Source organism: Urocampus carinirostris, chromosome 9 (genome assembly GCF_059441175.1).
Source record: "Urocampus carinirostris isolate Australia breed hairy pipefish chromosome 9, RoL_Ucar_1.0, whole genome shotgun sequence".
In the NCBI taxonomy this organism is placed as follows: Eukaryota; Metazoa; Chordata; class Actinopteri; order Syngnathiformes; family Syngnathidae; genus Urocampus; species Urocampus carinirostris.
This window is the reverse complement of record NC_142357.1, coordinates 6,622,702-6,647,945: the sequence shown is the minus strand read 5'-3', so window position 1 is coordinate 6,647,945 and position 25,244 is coordinate 6,622,702. Positions and strand designations below refer to the sequence as shown.

General features: G+C 38.5%; 1 protein-coding gene across 2 annotated transcripts; it reads right to left on the bottom strand.

Moving 5' to 3' along the window:
• Nucleotides 1-11,069: 11,069 nt before the first annotated feature.
• lpar4 (lysophosphatidic acid receptor 4) lies at nt 11,070-24,995 on the bottom strand. 2 transcript variants are annotated; one of them, XM_088344394.1, is made up of 3 exons: nt 24,772-24,995; nt 14,649-15,389; nt 11,070-11,962 (listed from the first exon to the last, which is right to left on the bottom strand). In XM_088344394.1, the coding sequence occupies exons 2-3, from the start codon at nt 15,222-15,224 to the stop codon at nt 11,480-11,482; spliced, it is 1,059 nt and encodes a 352-aa protein (XP_088200520.1). In that variant the 5' UTR covers nt 15,225-15,389; nt 24,772-24,995; the 3' UTR covers nt 11,070-11,479. The 2 variants fall into 2 exon arrangements, with proteins under 2 accessions (XP_088200520.1, XP_088200519.1); XM_088344393.1 differs by lacking the exon at nt 24,772-24,995 and adding an exon at nt 17,451-17,654.
• Nucleotides 24,996-25,244: the final 249 nt, after the last annotated feature.

The following is a 25,244-nucleotide window of genomic DNA, read 5'->3' as shown; positions in this document are numbered from 1 at the left end:
ATTATTGTATAAAATTAAATGAGTGCTAATATATACTTACACCACTTCCTTTGGTAAGCCAAATTAGCTACCACAAATATTTCTTTGACATATTTAACCATTTAGTTTGAAAAAGTGTGCTGTAATGGATTAAATACATTAAAAAAAAACGAAAATAAGTTATTAGTAATTATTTACTTGAAAATCAAATCAAAATGTAATTAAAATTAGAAATGCTTTAACCTCTTAATGTTCCAATGTCGTCACTGGAATAGGTCATGTCACAAATAATTGGAAAGCTTAAACTCTTGGGATTCAAGATATGATGACCATTTCAAAAATACTCATCACAAAAACATCATGATCAGTATGAAACATGATACCCGAAAAGTATAACTCACCCAAAAGTGCTCGGAAATTCTAAACATGAAACTATGCTCCACAAATATGGTGTGGTTACATTCACGGGTGTCCAGGGAATCCACCAGTGTAAAATATTTACTCCAAAACACAGGACCATGCCAATGGATTAAAAAAAATCCGCCTTAAGGCATTCCTGCATCGTTTGGCAACCCTTGATGTAATCTGTCTGATTACTTACTTACTCCATAACTCCCCTTTGAAAATAAACAGACTCGTCAGATGATTTTCCTATGAGCGTTAGCTTCTGACCTTTTGACTGGCACCCATCTTTGCCAATGGCATGATTTTTTTGACTGTCCTTAGCCTTTGAAAACCTATGAGGGCCTGTTTTGGCTAAAATTTTTAACATGTAGTGACCGATTCAACTCTGATTTGACCTATTGGTTAGCCAATGCAATTTCCAACGTTATATTACGCAATTTTAGAAGCAGTTTTGAAATCAAAGCCTTAAATAAACGTGCATAAATGCTACCCGGGATCAATTTTTATGCGCAATTATCACGCGCAAGTGTGCACAATCATGGATTGACTTCTGGAGAGAGAAGCCAAACATTTACAACTCTTTCGAAATATGTAAAAAATGGCCAAAGTAGATTACACCGTTGCAAAGGTTTTAGTGATGTAAACCAAATGGCATCTTTTGGAATTGACTAAACCAGGGGTCTCCAAAGTGGTGCCCGCAAGTACCAGGATGTCTCCTAAAGACAGATGAGGTGCCCGCGGGGACCTGTTCCCAAAATAGCTCACCAGTGCTGGGTCATTATGATTTTTTTGTAATTCTTTTTTTATTGGTCATTTAACCCTATTTTTAATAATTAACGTGGTAATAACGTAGTAAAATAACAATGGTTTTATTTTAGAAATTCAAATAAATCCAGTTCATGGGCTTTGTGGCCCAAAAATATATTCAAGTATTGATTATGTATTTTAAGCAATCAATAAACATAATAGTATAATCTATTCATGTATTAGTTTATTCATCTTTTTATGGATTTATTTGACCGGAAATACAACAATCTCCATTCCAAGTTATGGGTTATGTAACACGAATGAGCAAATATATGCAGTAGCTACCTTTTTAGCAAGCTATCTAGTTGGCTTTTTTTTTTTTTTAAACATTGTTTCCCACGCTATCCAACATTTTACCTTTTTTGCTTGTTATGAAGCTAAACGTCGGCCTACTTTCTCGCGACCTATCTGCCTTTTTTATTTTTTAAGCTTTATATCCGTCTATTTAGTTGGCTTTTTACTCTTTTAGCTAGCTATCGAGCTCCGTTTTAGTTTTAGTTTATTTATCTGTTGACCTTTCTAGCTAACTATCAAGGTACCCTTTAAGCCATTTAGAAAGCCATCTAGATAGGTTGGTATTGGAGAAATTCATATCAAACTGGGTGCCCTTTGTGTTAATTGGTAACAAAAAGTAGCTCTCAATTTGAAAAAGTTTGGAACACCCTGGCCCAATTCTACCATAAGAAAAAATGTGTAAAATTTTAAATTGTGATCAAATTTGAGAAGGTACCAGGTAAGACTTCAAGCTATTGTCTCCCATGTTTTTCAGCTAACATGCCCATACACTCATGTATAGGCATTTGATTGAAATGAAAAGAAATGTGTGTGTTCTAACTCCGATTACTCAATGTTAGTAGCACTTGCAGTTATTATTTCAGTTTGGGAAAACGTCAGAGTTTCAAAGAGACCAAAACCATATTCTCCAAACTGTTTAAGAAAAGCATTCAATTTACTTTAGGTAGGTCTTGGATTAGGATTTTGGGCAAATTGTAGAGGAATAGTAAGTGGTTAAACCTCACATGGTACACAAACTTTTAAACATTATTTCAAAACCAAAATGTAACACCTTAAAAAAAATTACCGCACTTTATTTTCTATACAGTAACCAGTACTTTAAAAACAACAACATTCCTTTAACTAATTTTGTACACTTATTTCAAGAAGAACAAAAAAGCCTTAAGAAAGGAAAATTAGACACCGATGTGTGTTACATTCTGGTGGAAGGCAAGCACATGCTTTGATTTTGCACTGAATCTACTTTGGGTAAATGTTACATTTTCAGCAGTGTAAAAATAAAACTATAAAGTGCAAGAGAGTCTTTACCTTGTTCTTTGTTTTTTTGCAGTAATGATTACCGCTGATCTGTAAAGCAACAGTAAGAGACAGACGCAAGCTGGTGTTCTTGGTTTAAGGTGGCTACTTCCTTGCAACTGTACAAATCAGTCAAGTGCTTATATAGATCTTTTTGCCACTCTAACTGAAATATGTTTTTCCTGTTGCGAGAAGGGAAGTGGTCAGCTCATCCTTTGTCATTCCACCAAAACCTGATCACAAACCTTAATGTCCCAAAATCTAGTTCATGCTCTCACACTAACAGCTCATCACATACATTAATATGCACTTAATGTGTGTCAACATGCATTGCTAAAGATTATTTTATTTGATTCTGCTGTAAAAGTAGACTACAGAATACCTTTCCCCCAATTTTTTTCATTTTATAGATCATTTCAAATTGTATACACCATATAACAATTCTTGTACGGAATTTCTTTTTTACTCGTTTTTTGTTAGACCGATTTCATCTTGCTCATTTAGGCTCGAATACAGTGGCAGCAGGCCACAACATCTTCGTAGATTGCTAATACTGTTACTGCTAAAAAATCTTATCCTTAAACAAGCATTTATTTGGTGGGGAAAAAAACGTTTCAGGTAAGTATTTCGGACGATTGGCGTAAGGTAAGTACCGCGCACAATTGCTTTACAGTCGCGTTGCTGCCGATCACTGGTGAAGGGCAACCCCTCCCACGTTTGCTAAGACACTCAGTGAGTATGGGTTGTTGTAAAGGTTGCTCCCGCTTTCGTAAGCAAGTAGCCCTTCTAGAGGGACGTGTCCGTGATCTAGAGCAGTTTAAAAGGAAAATGTTAGGTGCCGCGGACCACAGATTTATGTTACGGGTGACTCCATCACCCGTAACATAAATCTTAGCACCCTAACCACGGTTATGTGTATTTCTGGGGCCAGATCACCCGATATTGAGGCTAATTTGAGGGAGCTGACATGCAAATCTAGACACCAGGACAGAGCTAGCTACACCGATATAGTCATTCACGTCAGCTCTAATTATACTAAAACGAGGCAATCTGAGATTACAAAGAAAAATATTGCTAGGACCTGTAATCTCGCCAGTAAGATGACTCGGCATCGACTAGTTGTCTCTGGCCCCTTGCCTGCGAGAGGCAATGATGAAAGGTTTAGCAGACTAGTCTCGCTAAACCGGTGGCTGGCAAGTTTCTGCATACCTGCCAAGTACAGTGGAACCTCGGTTCTCGACCATAATCCGTTCCATTTCTTTGTACGATCACTGAAGCCGTTTTTTCCCATTAAAAGTAATGTAAAATTGTTTTAATCCGTTCCAAATCCTTGAAGGCTTACCATGAACGTAAACATGAAGCTAACCCAGGCTAATCGTATGTTCGCGTTAGCGTAATCTTCCATGCGAAAGATAGCTCAGGAGGTAGAGCAATCGTTTTAGGATTAAGGGATCCCAGTTCGAATCCCGGCTTATCCGTGTTACATGTCGAAGTGTCCTTGGGTAAGACACTGAACCCCCAATACCCCCAATAAGCAGGTTAGCGCCTTACATGGCTGCACAGATCACGGCCGCTATTGGGAAATGTGAAGCACAATGTAAAGCGCTTTGGGAAGTCATTGACTTGAAAAGCGCTATATAAATGCAGATCATTTCATTAGATAGATAGATAGATAGATAGATAGATAGATAGATTACTGCTTTGGTTAATGTTCTTGAATCACGACAATGGGCTGGATCAACAAACAACATTTAGTTTTTTCTGGGTTAAGGCGCAAAAAAATAAGTGACATCCATCTTTGTATCTCAGGCAAGCTCCTAAATTTCTCCAATGTACCTGAGCAGTTGTCTCCAGTGGCAGATACAGTTAGATGTCATCTGCATAGCAATGGAAACTAATATTACACTTGCGGATAATATAACCAAGCGTAAGTATATAAATACTAAAAAGAGGTCAAAGTACAGAGCCCCGTGAAACGCCACAAGGGACATCAAAATGTTCAGAGGTCAGATTGCCATAGTTAACACAATGCGTCCTGTCTGACAGGTAGGACCTAAACCGATCCATTTTTTCAAACGAACAAGTAATATGTTGTGGTCCACAGTATCAAAAGCAGCACTGAGATCCACCAGCAATAGCATTGACAAAGCACCGGAATGAATTGCTAAGAGGAGATCATTGGTTACTTTAGCCAGGACTGTCTCATTAGTGATTTGCTCTGAATGCTGATTCAGAGGGATTACTTTCAGTTCAACTGTGCAACGACCTTTAAGTAATTTTGCAAAAAAATGGTAGATTTGACACTGGCCTATAATTACATAGGCTTTCCGGGTCAAGTTTAGGTAGCTTAAGCATGGGTTTAATGGCACCAGACTTGAAGGCTACAGGAACCATACCCGAGGATAGCCACATATTATTGATATTTAAAATAAAGTCCTAAGATCCGTAACAGATTTTTCATTAGTGAAGTTGGAAACGATTCGTCATGATTTGCCACCAAGGCTGAGTGGCGTTGGGGGTAGTTGGAGGAGATAGGTCCAGGCTCACTCACCAGAGGTCTGGAAGACTGGGGCTGAAGAGAAGGCAGAAGTGTCAAACAAGTCTAGGTTCAGAGTCAGAAGCGCAGACAAACAGGTTCCGGGTGTTGGCTTTGCAAACGATCTGACCCAGGTAGGCTGTACGGCAGGACTTTAAATTCAGAGCTTGATTGGCAGGGGATTCAGAACAGCTGGTGGTAAACGAGAACAGACAGGTGGAACAGAACAGGGTACAGTGACAGAGCAAGTAGGTGATTGGTGCTGGTTACCGTTAGCGAGAGAGCTCATGACAAAACAACTAAAAAAATGCTGAAATGATTATTTGTGTTGTTTACTTTGCAAATAAAGTTTATACACATGACCTTTGTTTTCATTCTACATAGTCTTGCTGTGAGTTATGGACATATTCAGCCAGTTTTTGGAATGCTCAAGCACCCCCAAATTCAAGCCAAGTACCCAGATAAAAGAGCATTTTTATAACTCTCCTTACCTTAATAAAGGACAGAATAGGGTTAATTATAATGGAAAAAGGGTAGCTAAAATATAGAAAAAAGGAAAACATCATAAATGAGAACACAGCATCGCCAGAAATTCAGTACTCCACCGCCTTGAAATGGTTCAGTCCATTTGATTACTCTGACTGCTCTCGCTCCTTTCCCTTGTCAAGTGTCACTTGTTGCATAGCAGCGGAGTCTGTGGAGGCTCCGCTGCATTACCGTTATGGAAGCCCAAGAGTGCCATAATTACATTTTAAAAAGGCCCATTCAGGTAATAAAAACAAACATTCAAATTACAAAAAAAACGGTCTTAAAATGAACATTCAGTTGATGTAAAGGCCTTCTAAAATAAAATGCCTTTAACAAAATATTTTAATTAAAAGGGTATCATAGTGGGCAGCACGGCGGCGCAGTGGTTAGCGCTTGTGCGGCACAGTTCATGTCATGGGAACCTCCTGCGTGGGTTCAAATCCAGCTCCAGACTTCCTGTGCGGAGTTTGTATGTCCTCCCCGTGCTTGCGTGGGTTTCCTCCGGGCACTCCGGTTTCCTCCCACATTCCAAAAACATGCATTTCAGGTGGATTGGACGGTCCAAATTGTCCCTAGTTGTGAATGAGCGAGTGAGTTGTCTGTCCCTGTGTGCCCTGCGATTGGCTGGCAACCAGTTCAGGGTGTCCCCTGCCCACTGCCCGGAGATGGCTGGAATGGGCTCCAGCCCCCCCGCGACCCTAATGAGGATAAGCGGTACGGCTAATGAGATGAGAGATGAGATGGGTATCATAGTTGCATTTTACATGTATCATTCAAAGTGAAGTTTAAAAAATGTAACCAGCGAGACACTCTGGGTGCTAAGCACCCCCAAAGCTCTCAAACTAAAATCGCCCCTGCTGTGAGTAAATAGGTGCTGCGTTGTGTCTGTTGGGTTTATAATCGTTTAATAAGGGCAATTCCAATCTATTAATGGGAACAAGTAGCAAAAGTTGACAAGTATGAGAAAAATACGAGAGGACTTGCGCCCCTTTGACGTTTAAGTGATGTTTCATTTAATCCACCAGAGTACAGCATTGAGCAACATTGACTGCCCAGGCGCTGTTTTCTTGCTGCGTTAAAGACACAACAATAAATTGTAATCAGCCCCTCATTTAAAAATAGAACCTGAAAGAAGTTCCAGTTCAATCTCTAAGCGGCAGAAAAAGCTAAGTGGTACTATTACTCTCCCTGAATACATATGCATTTAGTACCATATATTGCTGTAGCTTCCTTGCAAATGCTGATTACACCAGCCAAACCAGATCTAACGTTGCCATAGACACAAGCTCGGTTGAGTCTCGTCTGTTTTATGACTTTGATCTGAAAAAAGGAAACAGACACAATGCAGCTGTCCAAAAATACAGTAGCTGTTCGCCATGTCATCATTATCAATCCCCTCCCATTGGAGTTCAAAGTAACAGAACGCAGCTTGTCTGCACATCCTATGCTACAGTCTCCAATCATGACCCGTGCCAAGAAATTCATTTATACTTAAAAATCTCTACGAGCACCAGAAAAAAATGGTGTAGATGTATACGCATAACATAGATTTTATCTCAGCTGAAGCCCCAAATGACCTTTTTTAAAACAAACATTCAGAAGAGTGCATAATTTCCAGTCGTCCGACGTTTTCTCAGGTCATGCCAAAAGTAAAACTTTGGATTTAAAGGTACAGTGTGCATTATTTAACACCTCCTAGTTGTATTTTTTTAAAATCATGTGAAATTGGGGTTTTTAAGGGTTATTGATCTATCTTCGTTATTCATTATCCATTATCCGTTATCGGTCAGTTCATAATACGCTACAAAGCCTAGGAGCCGGGACACTTACTCTCAGCCAAAGGGCCAAGCTAAGGTCCTAGCCCTAAAGCCTTGCTGCGATCATTGCGAATGCACCGTTCCCGGAGGTACTGCAATACCGGGCCGGTGCGTTAAATTAACCGATGGCCTTGTCTAGCCATTTAATGCTTATTTGTATAGCCCTTTATCACGAGGAGTCTTAAAGGGCTGCACAGACCAGTATAGTATAAACTACATACTGACATGAGGGCAAGGAAAAACTCAAAAACCTCAACATGTGGAAAATGAAAAAACCTCGAGAAGGGACCACACGATGTAATCCCCCTTCCGGGATGACCATGCTGCATTGGATGTTGTAATAACAATTGATAATTTAATTGTTTATCAAGTTTCTGTTGTAACTACCAAGTTAAAACGGATAATTTAAGAAAAGAAAAACGGTATTTTGTTTTACAAATGGGAGAACAGTACTAATTTCCCAGAATGCTTTGCTTCAAAGTATTTAACATCACTTGCAATACAACATTGTTTGGAATATGAAAAAAATGAGTCATTTTACTGATTGCTGATTGAGTTTCTCTGAGACGCATTGGATGGAATTCCACTTTTGGTCAGGTGGAGTTTAAATTTACCAACTGAAATGAAAAAGATTTTGAAATTCAGTTCAAATGATCTTTTTATTGGTGAACCAATTTCATTGAATATTATTTTCATGGTCAAGAATTGTAAAAATAAAAATGAGAAAGCAACATTTGGAAAAGAAGATACTGCACTTCTTGTAAAATGAAAAAACATATAAATTTAATTAAAGAAATCCACATGTACTTTCACTTTAACATGTATTTTTAAAAATTTACTTGTAGTCTGGGAAATTTGCATTTATTTTACATAACATGAACCTCACCTAAAGGGAGCTGACGTCATTGTCCTCATCCTGCTGCTAAGGATACCTCAAAAAACAAATCTTGAAACAGCCAGAGTAAATAAGAAAAATGGTGCAATTTGATCAGTTTGAGTCTGTTGTATGTATCTGCAGGTTCTCCATTCTAGTGCCTGTGCTGCGGAATGCTTTGTCCACCGAGATTCGATCTGCAACCTCTGGAAAACTGAATCTAGGCTTAAAACACACTACTATTCTATAGCTTATGAATGGCTTATATTTCACATTGACAATATCTGTGTATTATTTGTTATCGTAACATCTTTTGCAGCCTGGTCATCCTGGAAGGGGGATTACCTCATGTCCGGTCCCATCTCAAGGTTTCTTCATTTTCCTCAGGTTAATGTTTTTGAGTTTTTCCTTGCCATTATGTAGGTTTTAGATCAGGGCATGGTTCTATAATAGTCTGTGGTTTGCAAAAATCGGGTCAATGCAGCCCTTTGAGAATCCTTGTGATTAAGGGCTATACAAAAACATGACTTGACTATTCTATCCAGTGCTTTTTAGCACTCTGTTTCGCGACACAATCCAGTGACATCTAGTGGTCAAATAATACCCACTGTTCCTTTAATATGAACCCGTTATGCAGACATCTCTCCACATTACAGCTTGCTTGTTAGAACCATGCAAGACTGTGTACATTCTAATAAAACCCTAACGTGTGCTTGCCAACAGTCACTAAGGCAACTGTCGACCGCTCAATAAAGCATTTGTTTCTACTTTCACAACAACCACTAGGCAAGGATGTGACTATTGGTGTTTTCTGGCAAGCTAGCTAGGAGCCAACTTGCGTTTACCTTATCAAAATAAAAACGCTAAAAATGAGGTAATGGCGAATTCCATCTCCAAGATCTGCTGACTCACACCATCATTGTTTTTGTCCCATATTTGAAGTACTTTAAGGGTGATTATTTAGTCAACACTGTTTAGCCGTACTTTGGAGTGTGTACACATTGCTGTGAGACTTTGAGCAGATCTACAGTGGCAAACCAGATTAGGACAAAAGGACCTCATTCACATGCGAACAATGGAGCATTTCTTGCGTCTTTAGATGCATTTAGCCTGTGATACAGCAGGCCAGAGTCCCCCAATGCATCCCAAACGCCTCTTGCGTATACCGCAAAAACCCATTGGCCTGCTCCAAGGGTTTACAGTTCAAACTAGTTCACAACAGGTTTGCCCAAATAAACTCAAGAGACATGGGGCATATCCACACACTGCCAAGAATTCTTCCCTCAGTTTATGGATGATTTGAGTAAAATTGAGTAACAGCCATTTTTTGGGCAGTGTAGGGTAACACTGTATATAGTCAGTGTACGATACCCAGTGCTCCCTAGTGGTATTTAATCAAAAGCAATATTTAAATAAGCATTTTAAAAATACTGGTAGGTTAAAAAAATTAGCATTTATTTTACATTTCATTAGCCTAAGTGTCCTCCCATCTAACTGCTTCAGGTACCGGAAAACTTCAAAAAGTGTAATATCAAATGTTGCATTTTCATTTGTCATTTTAGATAGATAGGTAGATAGATAGATAGATACTTTGTTCATCCCCGAAGGGAAATTCACATTTCCAGCAGCATCCCTGAGCTGAGAACAATCGAGAACAATCGAAAATAACACGGGAGCTGCTGGAGTGGCTGCCATTCGTGACGGCGCCGGAAGAAAAGATTCAATTTGAATCATGTATTTTAGCACTTGTTTCAAGTTGCACTACACCATGCGTCTCCAACATGGTTCCCCCACTAAGACAACGTAATTAGCCCACAGACTGGTTCTGAAAAGATACAGTATCATGGGTCGTTGTGATTTTCTAGGAAATTTGATTTCTAACTGGCATAATGCTAAGTGGTTGATTAAGCCTTTTTTAACCTTCATAATTAAACTTGGCAACGTAGTTATGTGATTTTAGAGATGCATAAACTGGTATCTCGTCATACTAATCAGTAACAAAAGAGTAGCTCTGAGCATAAAAATTACTTCTACACTACACCATAGAATGACATCTAATGGTCAAAATATACACAGTCCCTTTAAGATCCATTATCCTGTTTAAGTGAAATTAAACCCATTGGTAAACAAAATTTTAAAAGATCTTCTGAGACAATTATGCTTATTTTATGGAGCGGTAATCTATGTTTTTATATTCCCAATAACTACTTTTACTTATTTGAAAGATGGTTTCCTTTTTTTTTTCCAAGAAAAAAAAAAAAGTTTTATAACCCAACATTTTAATCCCCAACTTTTTTTACAATTCGATTTGGACAAATGTGTAAAACTCATTGCCCGCCGGCTAAATGCGGCCCGCCCCATCATTTTGTGTAGCTTGCGGAGGCTTAAAATGTTTAAGCCTTTAGGAATAAGTGGTTCAAGACTGCTTTATCAAAAAACTATATTTTTCACAATGCCTGTTGCCTGGATTCCCAAGAACTGACAGCTCAGGACCGCTACACTGCAGTGTTTCCATATCTATGCCAATGATTGGAATTGGAAAATAGTCCTGAAAATGTCAAAGAAGATGTCATTATATTTAGTATTATATTTAGTTAACACATATTTTTTTTATGCAATTAAGATTTGTGACTTGAATAGGAAATACAGAGTTATTGTGAAAGATTAGTTAACATTTATACGCTACAGTACATCAGGCATGATAGCCATTGCACTGATGTGTTACTTGGTGAAATTGAGTTTGACACCCTCAGACTGAAGAATTTCTTGTAGTTAAAAATGTTTTGCAGAGAAATAAATGCATTCACGGCAATAATTCAGAACTTTCGTTTAATCGGTCCAAATTTTGATACATTTCCCTCTTGAGATTGGATTTATGATAAATGTGTTAAAACTCTGACAACACTAAGCTGCAACAGGTTGTGCTTTAAACAATTAACAATACCTGATTTACAAGTCCTATTGAAAATTCCAGTGCAAGACAATGTGTTAACACTGCAGTTCAAGTGTCTGCTGTGGCTTCTCAGTGTTAACTCATAATAAAGTAAATTCCTCTGCTCCCAAGTGGCGGATTATTTGATAAATCCCAGACCAAAGTTATCAGGTTTACCACAGGACTAATCTGCAGAGTTATGCGCTCTGCACTTCAAGGAGCAAACATCTGATGCATGAGTTCGCAAATCAAGGGTATTTCACACGCGCTCTCAATTGTTTTTTTCCTTGTCAAAACTGACTTTCCGATACTTTGGGGTCTTTCCCGTTTCTCGTCAAAGTGTCCCCCGGTAGAGTGTTCGCCGGGATTTGTGAATCTGAGTCGCTTCGGGGAATGCTGTCTGGTCGGGAGCCCGATCCTTTGCTCCCCAAGGTTAAACTTTTTTGGAAGCTCTCTGAGGTGAAGTAGTACACCACAGGATCCAGGCAGCAGTTGAGACTGGCCAGGCACAGAGTGATGGGGTAAAGTGTGCGAGCAAAACGCTCCACGGAGCAATTTGCCAAGGCCTGCGTCCTCACCAGTGCATACAGAAAAAGGATGGAATTGTAAGGCACAAAGCAGATGATAAAAATGGCGAGGTGGACCAGAATCATCCTCAAAACGCGCTTCTTGCTGTCGCAGCCGTGGCCCACAGTGGCAGGACGGCGCAGTGTTCTTAGGACTAGCGAAGAACACACCAAGTTGGCAAGAAGGGGAAGTAAGAATCCCACAATCTAGAACGTGAAGAGGAAATTAATTAGTACATTTCTTATAATCATTGCATATGATTGTACAGCCAGTGAAAAAAAAAGCATAACTTAAATTCCACACTACAAGCCGCTACTGTTTTGCTAGATTTTAAATACTGGCCTTAAATTCAGGCCTATTCTTTTTTTTCGTGGCGGCACCAAGAGCGGCAAGCTGGTCGTTTCCACAACACGTGTGCTTTAAATACAAAAACACTGAATTCTATGTAGACTGTCCTAAATTGTGTAGAGAGCTTATTCTGATGGGTCCATAAACCAATTCTTATCTTGATTACCTCAACATAGTGTTTGGGATCTAAAGTAGAATGGCTTAAACGCAAATTGAGTGGCTTTTAAAAAAAATGTAATGTCAGTGTATTGCTTCCTATTGTATGAATCTATTTGTTTATATTTATGTTCATTTATGTTTATATTTATGTTATACTTATGTTGTAAACACTCATTGTGCTCTTCCTATACACTCTTCTCCCTTCTCAAAGTTTCTTCATTTTCCCCATGTTGAGGTTTTTGAGTTTTTCCTTGCCCTCATGTTGGTTTCAGATCAGGGGATGGTGTAATAATAGTCTGAAATAATTGTCTGTGCAATAACCTGTGTAGCCCTTTGAGACTCTTTGTGATTAAGTACTATACAAATAAAAATGACTTGACGCTGAGGGTCAGACTTCAACTGAGAATTTGAAGACACCTAAGTACCATAACACATTTTTTTATAAATGGTTTTAGTTACAGGAAAGTTAAAAGGTAAGATTAAATACTTTTATAAATCATTTGCAAAAACATGTTATGATTAAAACCATAGTGTGTAATATTTGACCAATATATTGGCACTGTTGTCAAATGCGAACAGAAACCAGCGTAGCAGCAAGATCCCAGACTAATATAGTGGCGACCTCTAGATAGAGATGTCTTTTACAAAGTGGAATTCCTATGTTTAAAAATAATAATAATTAAATAATATATTGATGTATTTTTTCCTAGTATTCATCCATCCATTTGCTACACCGCTTATCCTTACTAGGGTCACAGGTTGCCGAAGTCAACCCCAGCTGACTTTGGGGAGTGGGCACCCTTACCTAGAGGTCAGTTGCAGGGCACATGGACACTTGCTCTTTCATACTCCGGGACAATTTGCAACCGACAATTAACCTGACATGCATGTTTTTGGAACGTGGGAGGAGTGCCCAGAGAAAACTCATGTAGTCACAGGGAGAACATGCAAACTCCGCACGAGGACGCTGCAGCTGGAATTGAACCCTGGACCTCCACACACCTGGGCTGACGACCTATCCACTCAGCCGCAGTGCCTAATATTCAAATCAATGTTTTTTTTTTTTTTTTTAAACTGAATTGAGTATTTTCGTACCACTAGGAAACACTATTACACATTGTGCCCTTTAAGGTTATAAATGAAACATTTATTTTCCGTTTGTATTTTCTTTATGGACCTCACAATATGTAAAGCTATAGGTTATGCAATCAACAAATATTGCGTTTGGTGAAATAAAAACAAAGAGTCAAGGATAAATTAGTCTGACTTGGATCAAAAAGGGTGAACCATTTTTCAGAAAAACAAAATGAACAATTGGAATAAAACTTAAAAATAATGAAAAACAATACAAATTCAAATAGAAAGTACATTTGGAAATAAAATCCACTTATTTTTTTTCAAATTGAAATACACATCAATAATGATGCAAAGTCTGGTGCCGCGTGAAATTTGCAAGGACTCTAATGAAGAGGCAGCACAGCAGCGCAGTGGTAAGCGCGTGTGCGGCACAGTTCTGAGGTCATGAGATCGAACCTTCCTGTGTGGAATTTGCATGTTCTCCCCGTGCTTGCGTGGGTTTCCTCCGGGCACTCCAGTTTCCTCCCACATCCCCAAAACATGCATGTCAGGTTAATTGGCCGTTCCAAATTGTCCCTAGGTGTAAATGAGCGAGTGAGTGGTCCGTCTGTGTGCCCTGCGACTGGCTGGCAAACAGTTCAGGGTGTCCCCTGCTCACTGCCCGAAGATAGCTGGGATGGGCTCCAGCAACCCTACTGAGGATAAGCGGTGTGGATAAAGGATGGATGGATGTTATGAATAGGTTACATTAGATTGATGTATTATAGAAATGGAGAGAGTAGTTCAAAGTGTATCCATTTTTCGTAGCTTTAGAATGAAATATTTCACTGCATATATAAACAGAACTGGATAGGTTTTCCACTTACATGTTTTTTATTTTTTCAAATCGTCCCATCAATATTTTATCAAGTTAACCATCTAGACATTTTTAATGCACATTGTGATTAACCATATATTCATATGTATTCTTATTGGTTTTATTTGCTTGTCATCACAATATATCCATATTTTTAATAGAGTTGCATATCCTTCTTGTAAAGTATTAATGAGAAATTGTGTATTATTTAGCACCTTCTAGCAAAAATAAGAAAATTTGTGGAGTTTGCTCACTAAGTCTCTGAAGTTTCTATTATTCCTTGAGCTTTGTAACACTCGTTTTCAGTTTCGCTACACGACAAAGCGGCATCCAGTCAACAAATGTTTGTGTCCTTTAAAACATGAACTAGTGAGACAATTGTGAACACTTATGGTCACCTGTCAAAAACGAAAAAAAGAGATAAAGGTAATTTTCAATTCGGAGACTCCTACCTCAATAAAGATGGTGATTTTGGAAAGATATGTCCTCCAGGTACTCTTAGAGAATCCTTCAAAACAGGTTGTGGCTCTATTGGTGCTGTTAATGGTTGAGAAAAAGGTGACTGATATCCCTCCTCCTACGATGGTTAACCACACAGCTGCACACACCATGGCGGCGTTTCTGCGGGTGCGAATGGAGCGAGAGCGAAAAGGGTAAACAATGGCCAGAAAGCGGTCCACGCTGATGCAGGTGAGGAAGAGCATGCTGCCATAAATGTTAGTGATGAAGGCTGTTCCTGAAATCTTACACAGTCCATCTCCAAAAGGCCAGTGGCGGTTAACATTGTAGAACACCTTAAACGGCAGCGTGAAAACAAACACTAAATCAGAGAGTGCCAAATTAGTCATAAACATTGTGGTCTCGTTGCGCATCTTCATGCGGAAGCAGAAGACAAAGAGAGCGGCACAGTTGGTGATGAGGCCCAAGACGAATACCACGCTGTAGACCACAGAGTACAAGTTGTACTTGAAGGAGTCATCAATGCCGCAATCCTCCATCCCAGTCTCGTTGATTGCCAAACTTGCCATGGCAAGTGCCGAAAGGGTTTTGTGGATGGGCTAACACCAAAATGTTTTTGAGAGCAAAAAAAGGGCCGGGATGGGTGGAGTGGATATGTCAGCAGGGGATCCCCTCAAGCCTTCTCCAAGCCATCGTGAGCGCATAAATGGAGGCAGTCAGGATGCTCGGTCCTCCTGTGGAAGGAAAAGAGGAAGTTGTAATCATCGCACAACAATAAATGTTCATTTAAAACTTAAGTAGCACAAAGTCCAATAGGGCAATGGATGTTTTGCTCCCTACTGCCACCCCTGACCTACAGTGGACCTGCAGCTTCTGTGTCAGGCTAGCACAGAGCTGAGAAAACTTTAGTGGGCTGCATTTGGTTAAAAAAAAAATGACAGGAGGGGAAAAAAAAGATTAGCTTTTTTTTTTGTATCTCCCAATGATGTCTGCAATCCTCTGAAATATATGACAAAAAATATATTGTAGGCACCTCCAATTTTTCTCATATTGTCACTGCTATTAAAAAAAAAAATCATCTCATAGTTGGCCTTTTTTAAAAGTATTCCTCTCAGGCAAAAAAAAAACGACAAAGAAATGTATACAAGTCTTTAGAATAGGAACAATAAATTATTATGCAGACATCTAAATGTACATTTTTCATAGAAATAGAAAACTTAATCAAATTGGTTTTGAAACACTCAGCATCACCCTGGTGGATACCGTAAAAAGGCCTTTGCAGATTTAGATTGGCCTATTAGATGATTATAAGATTATTGTAAAGCAATCTGCCTTCGATACATTGTTTTTTATTTGTTTGTTTTTTCAGTTCACTGAGAATATTTGATATTCTTGTTTGTATTCATGCTTTATTGAAACGTAAACGATATATTTTTTCTCTTTTGTATAGTAAAACAATCTTTAGGTTAGCCAAAAGAGCTGCATCTCAGAACAGCGAACATAAATGATCACACCAACTTGTGGGACAAAAATTGTCCCTAGGTGTGAATGAGCGAGCGAGTTGTCTGTCCCTGTGTGCCCTGCGATTAGCTGGCAACCAGTTCAGGGTGTCCGATGCCCACTGCCCGAAGACAGCTGTGTTGGGCTCCAGCACCCCCGCGACCCTACTGAGGATAAGCGGTGCAGATAATGGATGGATGGAAGTACAGTGTTTTTGCAGATGAAATTTCAAGAGACTGTGTGATATTTAGTGCCTCTTAGAACAAACATTGGCTTTTCTTTGTAAAAAACAAACATTTTAATAAGATATAAAAATACATGAATGTTTTTATTTAAAAAAAAAAAAAAAAAAAAAAAATTATGTTGAGGAATTTGTATTTCTTTTACACCGTGGAATCCCCACTTAGGTCAGCGCCATGTTTGTCTGCCATCCTGCCACCAGACTGCTGTGTATCACTGGCCCTCGCTGGTACCAGACAACGCAGTGCCATTTAGTAGTCAAATCTTACACATTGGGGCTCTAAGCATAAAATCTTTTAAGGCTAGACCTTCATGTTACCGATTTAAAATAGGGTTGACGGGGAAGAAAATGAAATATGAACGTGTGAAACGCATGTAAATCATATTTAACTATGTTTGAATTGGCATCAACAAACCGCAGACATCAGACTCATGATCAGCCGCCACTCACAAACCTGCCTTATACTGTATGCAAGTCTTAGAGGATGAAAACAGGAAAAACTAACAGACACTAATTTCTCAAATTTGGAACTTTTATTACTCGCTGCTTTTGGACTCGGAGCAGTTATTTTCTTAATTTACCATTTTTGTGCAACACTAACAAGTAGAAACAAAAAGGAAAAACTGGAGGAGTATGACGTCCCTCTCCAGCACACCCAATCCCCATTCCTAGTAACGAATGTTTTCCACCCCAAAGAGCTTTACCAAAAGATAAAAGCAGAGATATGCAGTGGAAAATAAAAACTCATTTGGGCATTTTTAACACAAACTTAATAGAGAAACTATTTCAGGTTTCAACTTTTTAAGGAGACCTAAAATGATTCACCCTACCTTTAGAAAATAGACTTGTAAAAACAACGGGTCAAGTAATAGTCAGGCATGAAAGATAACTTAATATGGGGACCTCCAATTTAAAGAACCCCAACCTCTAACAATTCAACTAGGAATGATGCCTTTTCAACCCAAACTCTGTTACAAGATCAAAAGGAATCTATCAAAATATTACAGCAGGTTTCTGTGCTCAAGCAAAGAAATTCATGAAGAAATAGTCTTACCTTTTTTCTATGAAGATAACTTACACATAAACCTCTTCCTGGACGTCTTACAAAAGCGATACTATAGGACTGTATTTATTTATTTATTTTTGAAATGACTTATATTCTTTTGTCTAGTCTTGTTCCATATTCCTTCGGTTTCCACCTATACTTGTCACAACGTCCATTCTTTCTGCCATTCAAATGTTGTCCAGGTGAACTTCATTTGTCTCATCAGCTGTTGTGGTGCATGTGTTGCATTTGTGGAAGGCAACAAGTCAGACTTTTCCACTTCACACCAAGAAGAGAATGCCCCCTTTGTTCTATTAAATCTAAGTTGCTTAATTAGAAAAAGGAAAATGCATAGGTTCACGTAAGGCAAAGTAATAAGGCAAGACTGACCATCTTTGTTGTCTCAACTGCCTTAATCCTTTGACCTTTGAGCAATAATCAAAGTGGAACATATCTGTTTTCCCATATTATTTAATGCATCAACAACTCCATGCTTTGTTTTAGCTTTTGTTTGATCATGATTGTGTTATGTTTACCGGTTATTTAAATACGTGCTGTATTTATTCAGACATTTCAAATTATTTTCACTTGTGTTTTTGTTATTAAATTAAACAGTATGCCCTGAATTCTGCCTGCATTAACTAATCTACTATTGGTTTGATAACAACGTACTTATTGGAAATACTAATCACCAACCTAATATCTTTTTTTAAAAGAATATTATTTTTCACCTTCCTCTTTAAACACAACTTAATCAATTGATCAGTTGTCCGGCTTCTAAAGATTTTGCTATATATAGGAGTTTTCAAGTAGCAAAACATGGAATAAAGACTTTATTAAGGCTTTTAGAGACCTATTCAAGAGCTCATAATTGTATGTGAAAAGAAATAAGAATGCACTTATTTTGAATTGCTTTACTGAAGAGTGGGAGCTATTTTGAATAATGTAACTTACCATCGATCCTGTACCTGTAATTTGGGCTCAGCAAAAATGTAAACATGTAATTTAAAAGCTCCTCTTTAGTGCTACCTTTGAGATACACATTATATTATGAACTCTGAAATATTGCACTACACTGCAAAAAAAATGTAATTTCACAACATTCAGTAAAAAAAAGAAGAAAAAGGAAAATAAATAAATAAAACGGGCATACATCTGTTTCCTGAGTAAAAATTGTTTGTGTACATTTCTATTATTATTTTTCTTATTTTAATAGAATTGATTATTCTACAATAACCGTATATATATATATATATATATATATATATATATATATATATATATATATATATATATATCCATCCATTATCTGCACTGCTTATCATCAGTTGGGTTGCGGGGGGTACTGGAGCCCATCCCAGTCATCTGTGGGCAGGGGACACCCTAAACTAGTTGCCAGCCAGTCACAGGGCAGACAGGGACAGACAACTCACTCGCTCATTCAAACCTATATTACTTCAAGCTGAAAGTTGTAAAGGCCTCTGAAGAAGCAAGCAACCTTAGCGCAGCAAAAGAATTTGGTTGTAAAAACAATGTCAGACGACGACATCAAGATTCATCACTGAAATTTGCTACTAAAGCCAAACGTGCGAACAGATATAAACATCTTCAAGTGGTTTGAAAACCAGAGACAATGTGGATATAGAATGTCTCGGACAAGTTTTCATTTGTAAGCTCTTAAGATTGCACAAGCCGAGGAACATGTAGGGATTAATTGCTTCTATGTTTCTTCTATTTATTTTTGTAAGTGTCTATTTTAAATCACTTTTGGGGGGTTGGCGTTTATGCTACGTAAGCTTACATTGTGAGTATATACAGTAGTTGTAACTCAGAAATCAGCTCATATTTGACCTACATTTAGTTAAATTTTAGTGTGCGCCGCCCCCTAATTTACAATATCAAGTCCAGATGTATAAGACAAGTATTGATATATTCATTCAAAGACAGTGAAAATTCTTGTCTATAGTTTGTAAAAATCTTAACAGACTGTGATTCACTTAACACACACCACAAAGGAAACGCTGTGAGCTAGCGCTGTCCATTAGCGATTTCCTGTGCCAGCTGCAATGACATCTTGATGGTGTTCTCACACACCTCTCACAATGTCCCGGCCGACGCCCACAATGCCTCCTCTGTACCCAACTGCAGAAAACGCACTCTCACAGAATCTGCACTGGATAAAGCAAACATTTAAATGTGCCAGTCCTCACAAACAACTCACTGACTGAAGGCTGCAGTGCATGAGAGCGTCACAGATGGACGTCTCAGCATGAGGCCAAAAGATTACAGCCTCCGCCATGTGTGTTTGGTTTCATGTACGGGTTACGGACAGCTGCATTTGCAAGCGAACCCCCATTGACGGGGACTCAAAATGGGCCTCTGAGAGGTGCTGATCTCTGAGGCTTGAGTTCAGCTGCATCCTCCAGCTGTTGCTTTCCCTCGATCACGTTTACTGTGCAAGAGGCCCAAATCTACTCACAATATAGCTGTAATTGACCCGCCACATTTTTTATTTCTTTCTTATTTTATGTGTTACCTCTATTCACCAACATCTGGATTCATCTTTTCTCATTGATAGATAAGATTTGTTCTCATCAGCTTTTCTCCATTATATACAATATCAGAAAATATTACACATCGCTTTGCAGCTAACATATAATTTATATAGGGCAGCACGGTGGCGCAGTGGTTAGCGCTTGTGCGGCACAGTTCATGTCATGGGAACCTCCTGCGTGGGTTCAAATCCAGCTCCAGACTTCCTGTGCGGAGTTTGTATGTTCTCCCCGTGCTTGCGTGGGTTTCCGGGCACTCCGGTTTCCTCCCACCTTCCAAAAAACATGCATTTCAGGTGAATTGGCCGGTCCAAATTGTCCCTAGGTGTGAATGAACGAATGAGTTGTCTGTCCCCGTGTGCCCTGCGATTGGCTGGCAACCAGTTGAGGGTGTCCCCTGCCCACTGCCCGGAGATGGCTGGGATGGGCTCCAGCCCCCCCCCGCGACCCTAATGAGGATAAGCGGTATGGCTGATGAGATGAGATGAGATAATTTATATAGAATACAAATAATTTGGCATGACAAAATTTTGTGAAATATAACTCATTCAGTGCTAGATGTTTATCTCAAATGGGAAGTGCCAGTCCCAGCCAATGCTTGCTATTTTGTCTGGTTTTTGGCACTTAGGGACAACACTTCTGAAAAAGTATTTATATGTTATGGCACAGAAGAAGATAATTGTATAAAGCAGTGTTTTTTAACCTAGTGTGCCAGGGCAAGCTAGTGCAAGATTTTGTCTAGTATGCTGTAGGAAATTGCCCAATATTTTCTTTGCAAAAAACAATCTTGAGGTTGAAAATTCAACAAAAATTATTGAAATTATTAAACATATCATATAAATTTGCATTCAAAAAATAACATGTTGGCCGCGAGAGGGATGGGCGCCATCGGGCTGTATTTGCCCAAGAGACACTACAGGAAATGGTTCGCAATAACACGAGTGGTTAAGGGACCCAATCAACCAATATTGTAGATCTATAAATGTGCATTTCTTTTACATAACATTAGCCTCACCTAGAGGGAGTTGACATAATTATCCGACATCTTGTTTTTATGGGTACTCCAAAAATCCCAAAACCTTGTAAAGGCTCGGCAAAAAAAATAAAAAAATAGGAGAAAACAAAAACACACACACACACACACATATATATATATAGAGAGAGAGAGAGAGAGAGAGAGAGAGAGAGAGAGAGAGAGAGAGAGAGAGAGAGAGAGAGAGAGAGAGAGAGAGAGAGAGAGAGAGAGAGAGAGAGAGAGAGAGAGAGAGAGCGAGAGTGAGAGAAATAAATATATATCGATATATATTTAATATACCAGTATATCTGCAGCTTGCTAACAAGTGATATTTTGAATCACCTGAGTTGAAGGAGAGAAACCTCTGAAAACACCCAGGATATGCGGCCCTCAAAGAAACACAATGCCCCTTTTAAAACTTTCAATATTCAGCATCAATTAAAACTCGTAAATTTCAAGCCTTAACTTTAACATACTTAAGTTTTCCATTTTTGAAAAATAGATTCAATTGAACTAATTAAATTTATTGCTTGTTTTCAATTTTGATGGGTGACAGAGAGAACAAAATAAATCAATGCATTTTGAAAATAGATGTGTCTGTTATTAGAAATTTTAATTAAAGGGAAAATATGTACTATATGACCACTGGATGTCGTATTGCCTAATGCAACAAAAAAAAAGAGCTAAAAGCGCAAGAGAGAATACAATCTACGGTGACTCAAAGTGACCAATCAATTTTCTTCTCATTCTTTTGCCAAAACCTTTAACAATATTTTTGTTTTCAGATACCCGTAGAAACAAGATGGTAGATACTGTAACTATGTCAGTTACTGTTGGTGAGGCTCATATTATGTAAACTAAATACACATTTCTCCACAAACAAGTATTTGAAAAAAATACATGTTTATATGATAGCTCAGGTATTTTTGCTTTTTATTTAAATCTATATATGTTTTATTAAATGGTATTTGATCCCTGGAAGGCGCTGAATAATACACATTATCCTTTCAAATATAAAAATATATGATGCATCAAATTTAACATGTTTTGATATGTTAATTATAGATTTTATCTTTAAATTAATTTGCATATTTAGGTAATTTTGAATTGATTTAATAGCAATGCATTATAAAATAAACTACATTATATTGGAATGGACAATGGCAACTTGGGAATCTCCAGCATTAGCAGTGGTGCATTCTGGGACTTAGGATGGCTAAAATAAAATTGTACACAATCGAAAAAAGTAGTGAAATGTAATAAAGAAAATGAGGTTTTATGCGGTTAGAAGCCTTAAAAAATATTGACTGGGTCGATTTTATTATTGGTAAACAGATCCTCAAAATGCCTGGGTTGTCAGGGCACAACTTCCTGTGGTATGTCTTGGGCATGTACAGCCTGGAGGCCAATCTCCAGGCTGTTTTTGGGGGGTTGTGGTTTGCTCCCTCACATGAAACAGATAGTATTGGTTTCCATGATCACCACTAGCAGGAAAAAAAAACATCCCAATCTGACTCATCAACTGGTTAGATTTCTCTTTTTTTCTGAACTTTACAAAGGAAAAAAAGGCTGAATTGGCTTCCATAATTTAAGTAGGCTTGTTTTGTTTAAAATCACATCATACAATACGTGGCTTTCAGATATTTGTTGAAAAAAAACAAACTTTTGGGTAAATTAAATTGCGTCCTTTGCTTTTGTGACATAATAAAGGAGTTGTATGGAATTTAGGACTTTGCTCTCTGCTGCCATCTCCTGGCTTAAAGTCATTATCTCAGCCTCAGTCAGCTCATTCAGTGTGAATGTGCAAATACATGCATTTCTCAGACACTCTTAAATAAACCTTTCTATTTTAATCTTTTTGGGGGGTTTTATTGGTGTTTGGACTTTATTGAAGGTGGGCTTTTTCTTCTATCTATCTATCTATCTATCTATCTATCTATCTATCTATCTATCTATCTATACCCTGGTCATATCCCTCGAGAGGGGTGACCGATAGCAAGACAAACACATACACAATGAACAAAGGAAATAAAACAAGACTTTTTCTTACTTTCACCATTTCCAGGCTATACCAACAATTAGAAAGTTAAATAAAATTCTGCGGGCACGCTCATTACCACACTCTTCAGCAAGCAAACACCGACCCATACAGCACCCATTCCTCGAACCGAATGTGTTCCACCACGAACAGCTCTGAAAAAAGTAGGATAAAAGCAGATAGGCTTGAAAGAAAATAAAGAATAAAGGCTCTTTTAACTCGGTTGGGCATTGTTTACACATACTAAATAGAGAAGATATTTAACTTTCAACTTTTTAAGGAAACCTTAAATGACGCACCACAACTTTAAAGTCTCTTTGGTAAAGAAATTTGCATACTGGATTGGCACAATACCGATTAAGTATTGTTAAATTTTCTAATGTAGTGTAGGAAAAAAGTGGATTTTCTGTCACAATGATTATTTTGCAAACACATTAATTAGAATACAAAATTTGAAAGAGAAATACAAAAAGGTGACTTCGAATCAGCCTTTGCAGATTCCCCAGAGGAAACGCATGGCAAATAGAATAGAACAGAACAGAACAGATCAGAATACAATAGAATACAATATAATACAATACAATACATTACAATACAATACAATACAATACAATACAATACAATACAATACAATACAATACAATACAATACAATACAATACAATACAATACAATACGATTGTCTTTATTGTCATTGATATCAACTTTGTGAAACACTGTATGCAACAAGATCAGACATGATTGTGCCTCACCAGACACGAACCTCCTAACACAATGCTGTTGACATGATAGTCTAATAGAGGGGTCGCCAACATAATGCCCGCAAGTACCCGGTAGCCCCCTGGAGCGGTTGTAAAATTGCTAACCCAGTGCTGGATCATCATGATTTCAAGTGTCCCCTGCCCACTGCCCGATGATTGCTGGGATAGGCTCCAGTACCCCCGCGACCCTATTGAGGATAAGCGGGGCAGCTAATGAGATGAGACGTGCTCTTTGTGCTAACTAGTTACAAAAAAGTAGCTACCAGCTTCAAAAAGGTTGGAGGCTCCTGGTCTAATTTATGTGTAGTATACAATGTTGTGAATAACGCCATCATAAATAACGGCAATCTTTTTTTTTCAGTAACTGGGTAATTTACCTAATTTCTTTTTCCGTCGTTACGACGGCGTTATCGTAACTGGCGGTCAAAAATATTGCGTTACTTCGGCTGCAGAACGCTAACGGTGTATTTGTTTTCTTTATTTCCCCCCCTCCTTGCCTAATGTTATAAAATATTTGGTAATGTATGGATTAAAGCAACAAAAACAATCTAAATAGCCATTTGGGACCCCATCTCTTCAAGTAAACTCCGGTCAAAGACATTACCGCGGTTTCAAATCTGCTCAGAAAATTTCAAATTATTTATCGAAAACTTGTTTTTGAAGGAACAGAAGTAGTTACTTTTCCTGGTAACTACTATAACTATTGAGTAATTCAGTTACTAACTCGGTTACCTTTTGGAAGAAGTAGTGACTAACTACCACTAATTCCCTTTTAAAGTAAACCTGGTAGTATAGTTTATTGATGTACATAAGTGTCGTAAGTGGCAAGTTGAGTAAGTATAAGGAGAAAGATTTTAGCCGTACTTGAGTTGTAAATGTTGAAAGAGATGAATCACGTGAAGCGCCAAAACATGGCATGGAGCAGCCTGTCGCGTTGTATTCAGACGAGAGCAAACAGAACTCACCGTGATGAAAGATGACAGCTCTCCTCCTTGAACGCTAGCAGCTGTCACGCCATTGACTCCATACCTTTCTCTTCTCGCATTAGTTTCCAATTCTTGACGAGCTTCCGAGAAAGATTGAATTCCTCCACTTCGTTGTTCGAGAGTTGTATTTTCTCTTGCGGGGATCTCTTGCTTGTTCACTTGCTTCTAGCTGCCACTGTTGCGCGTTAGTGTGCGAGCGGAGGCAAAGTTCCAGGGCCACAGGAAGCTGAACAATAGCACCTCGGTCAGGCCGCAGGGGGGAGTAGGAGGAGGACGGAGGGAGAAAAAGAGGGAAGGGAGGGCTAGCGGGCAGCTTTGCAGACAAACACTTTTATTGCCCATAATTATTAAAGGGGCAGTGTGTATTATTTGACCACAACAGAGCACTGTATGGTCTACTAGGCCAGGGCTCTCTCAACTTAACCGCTGAGGTGTCCGTGGACCTCTTGTAA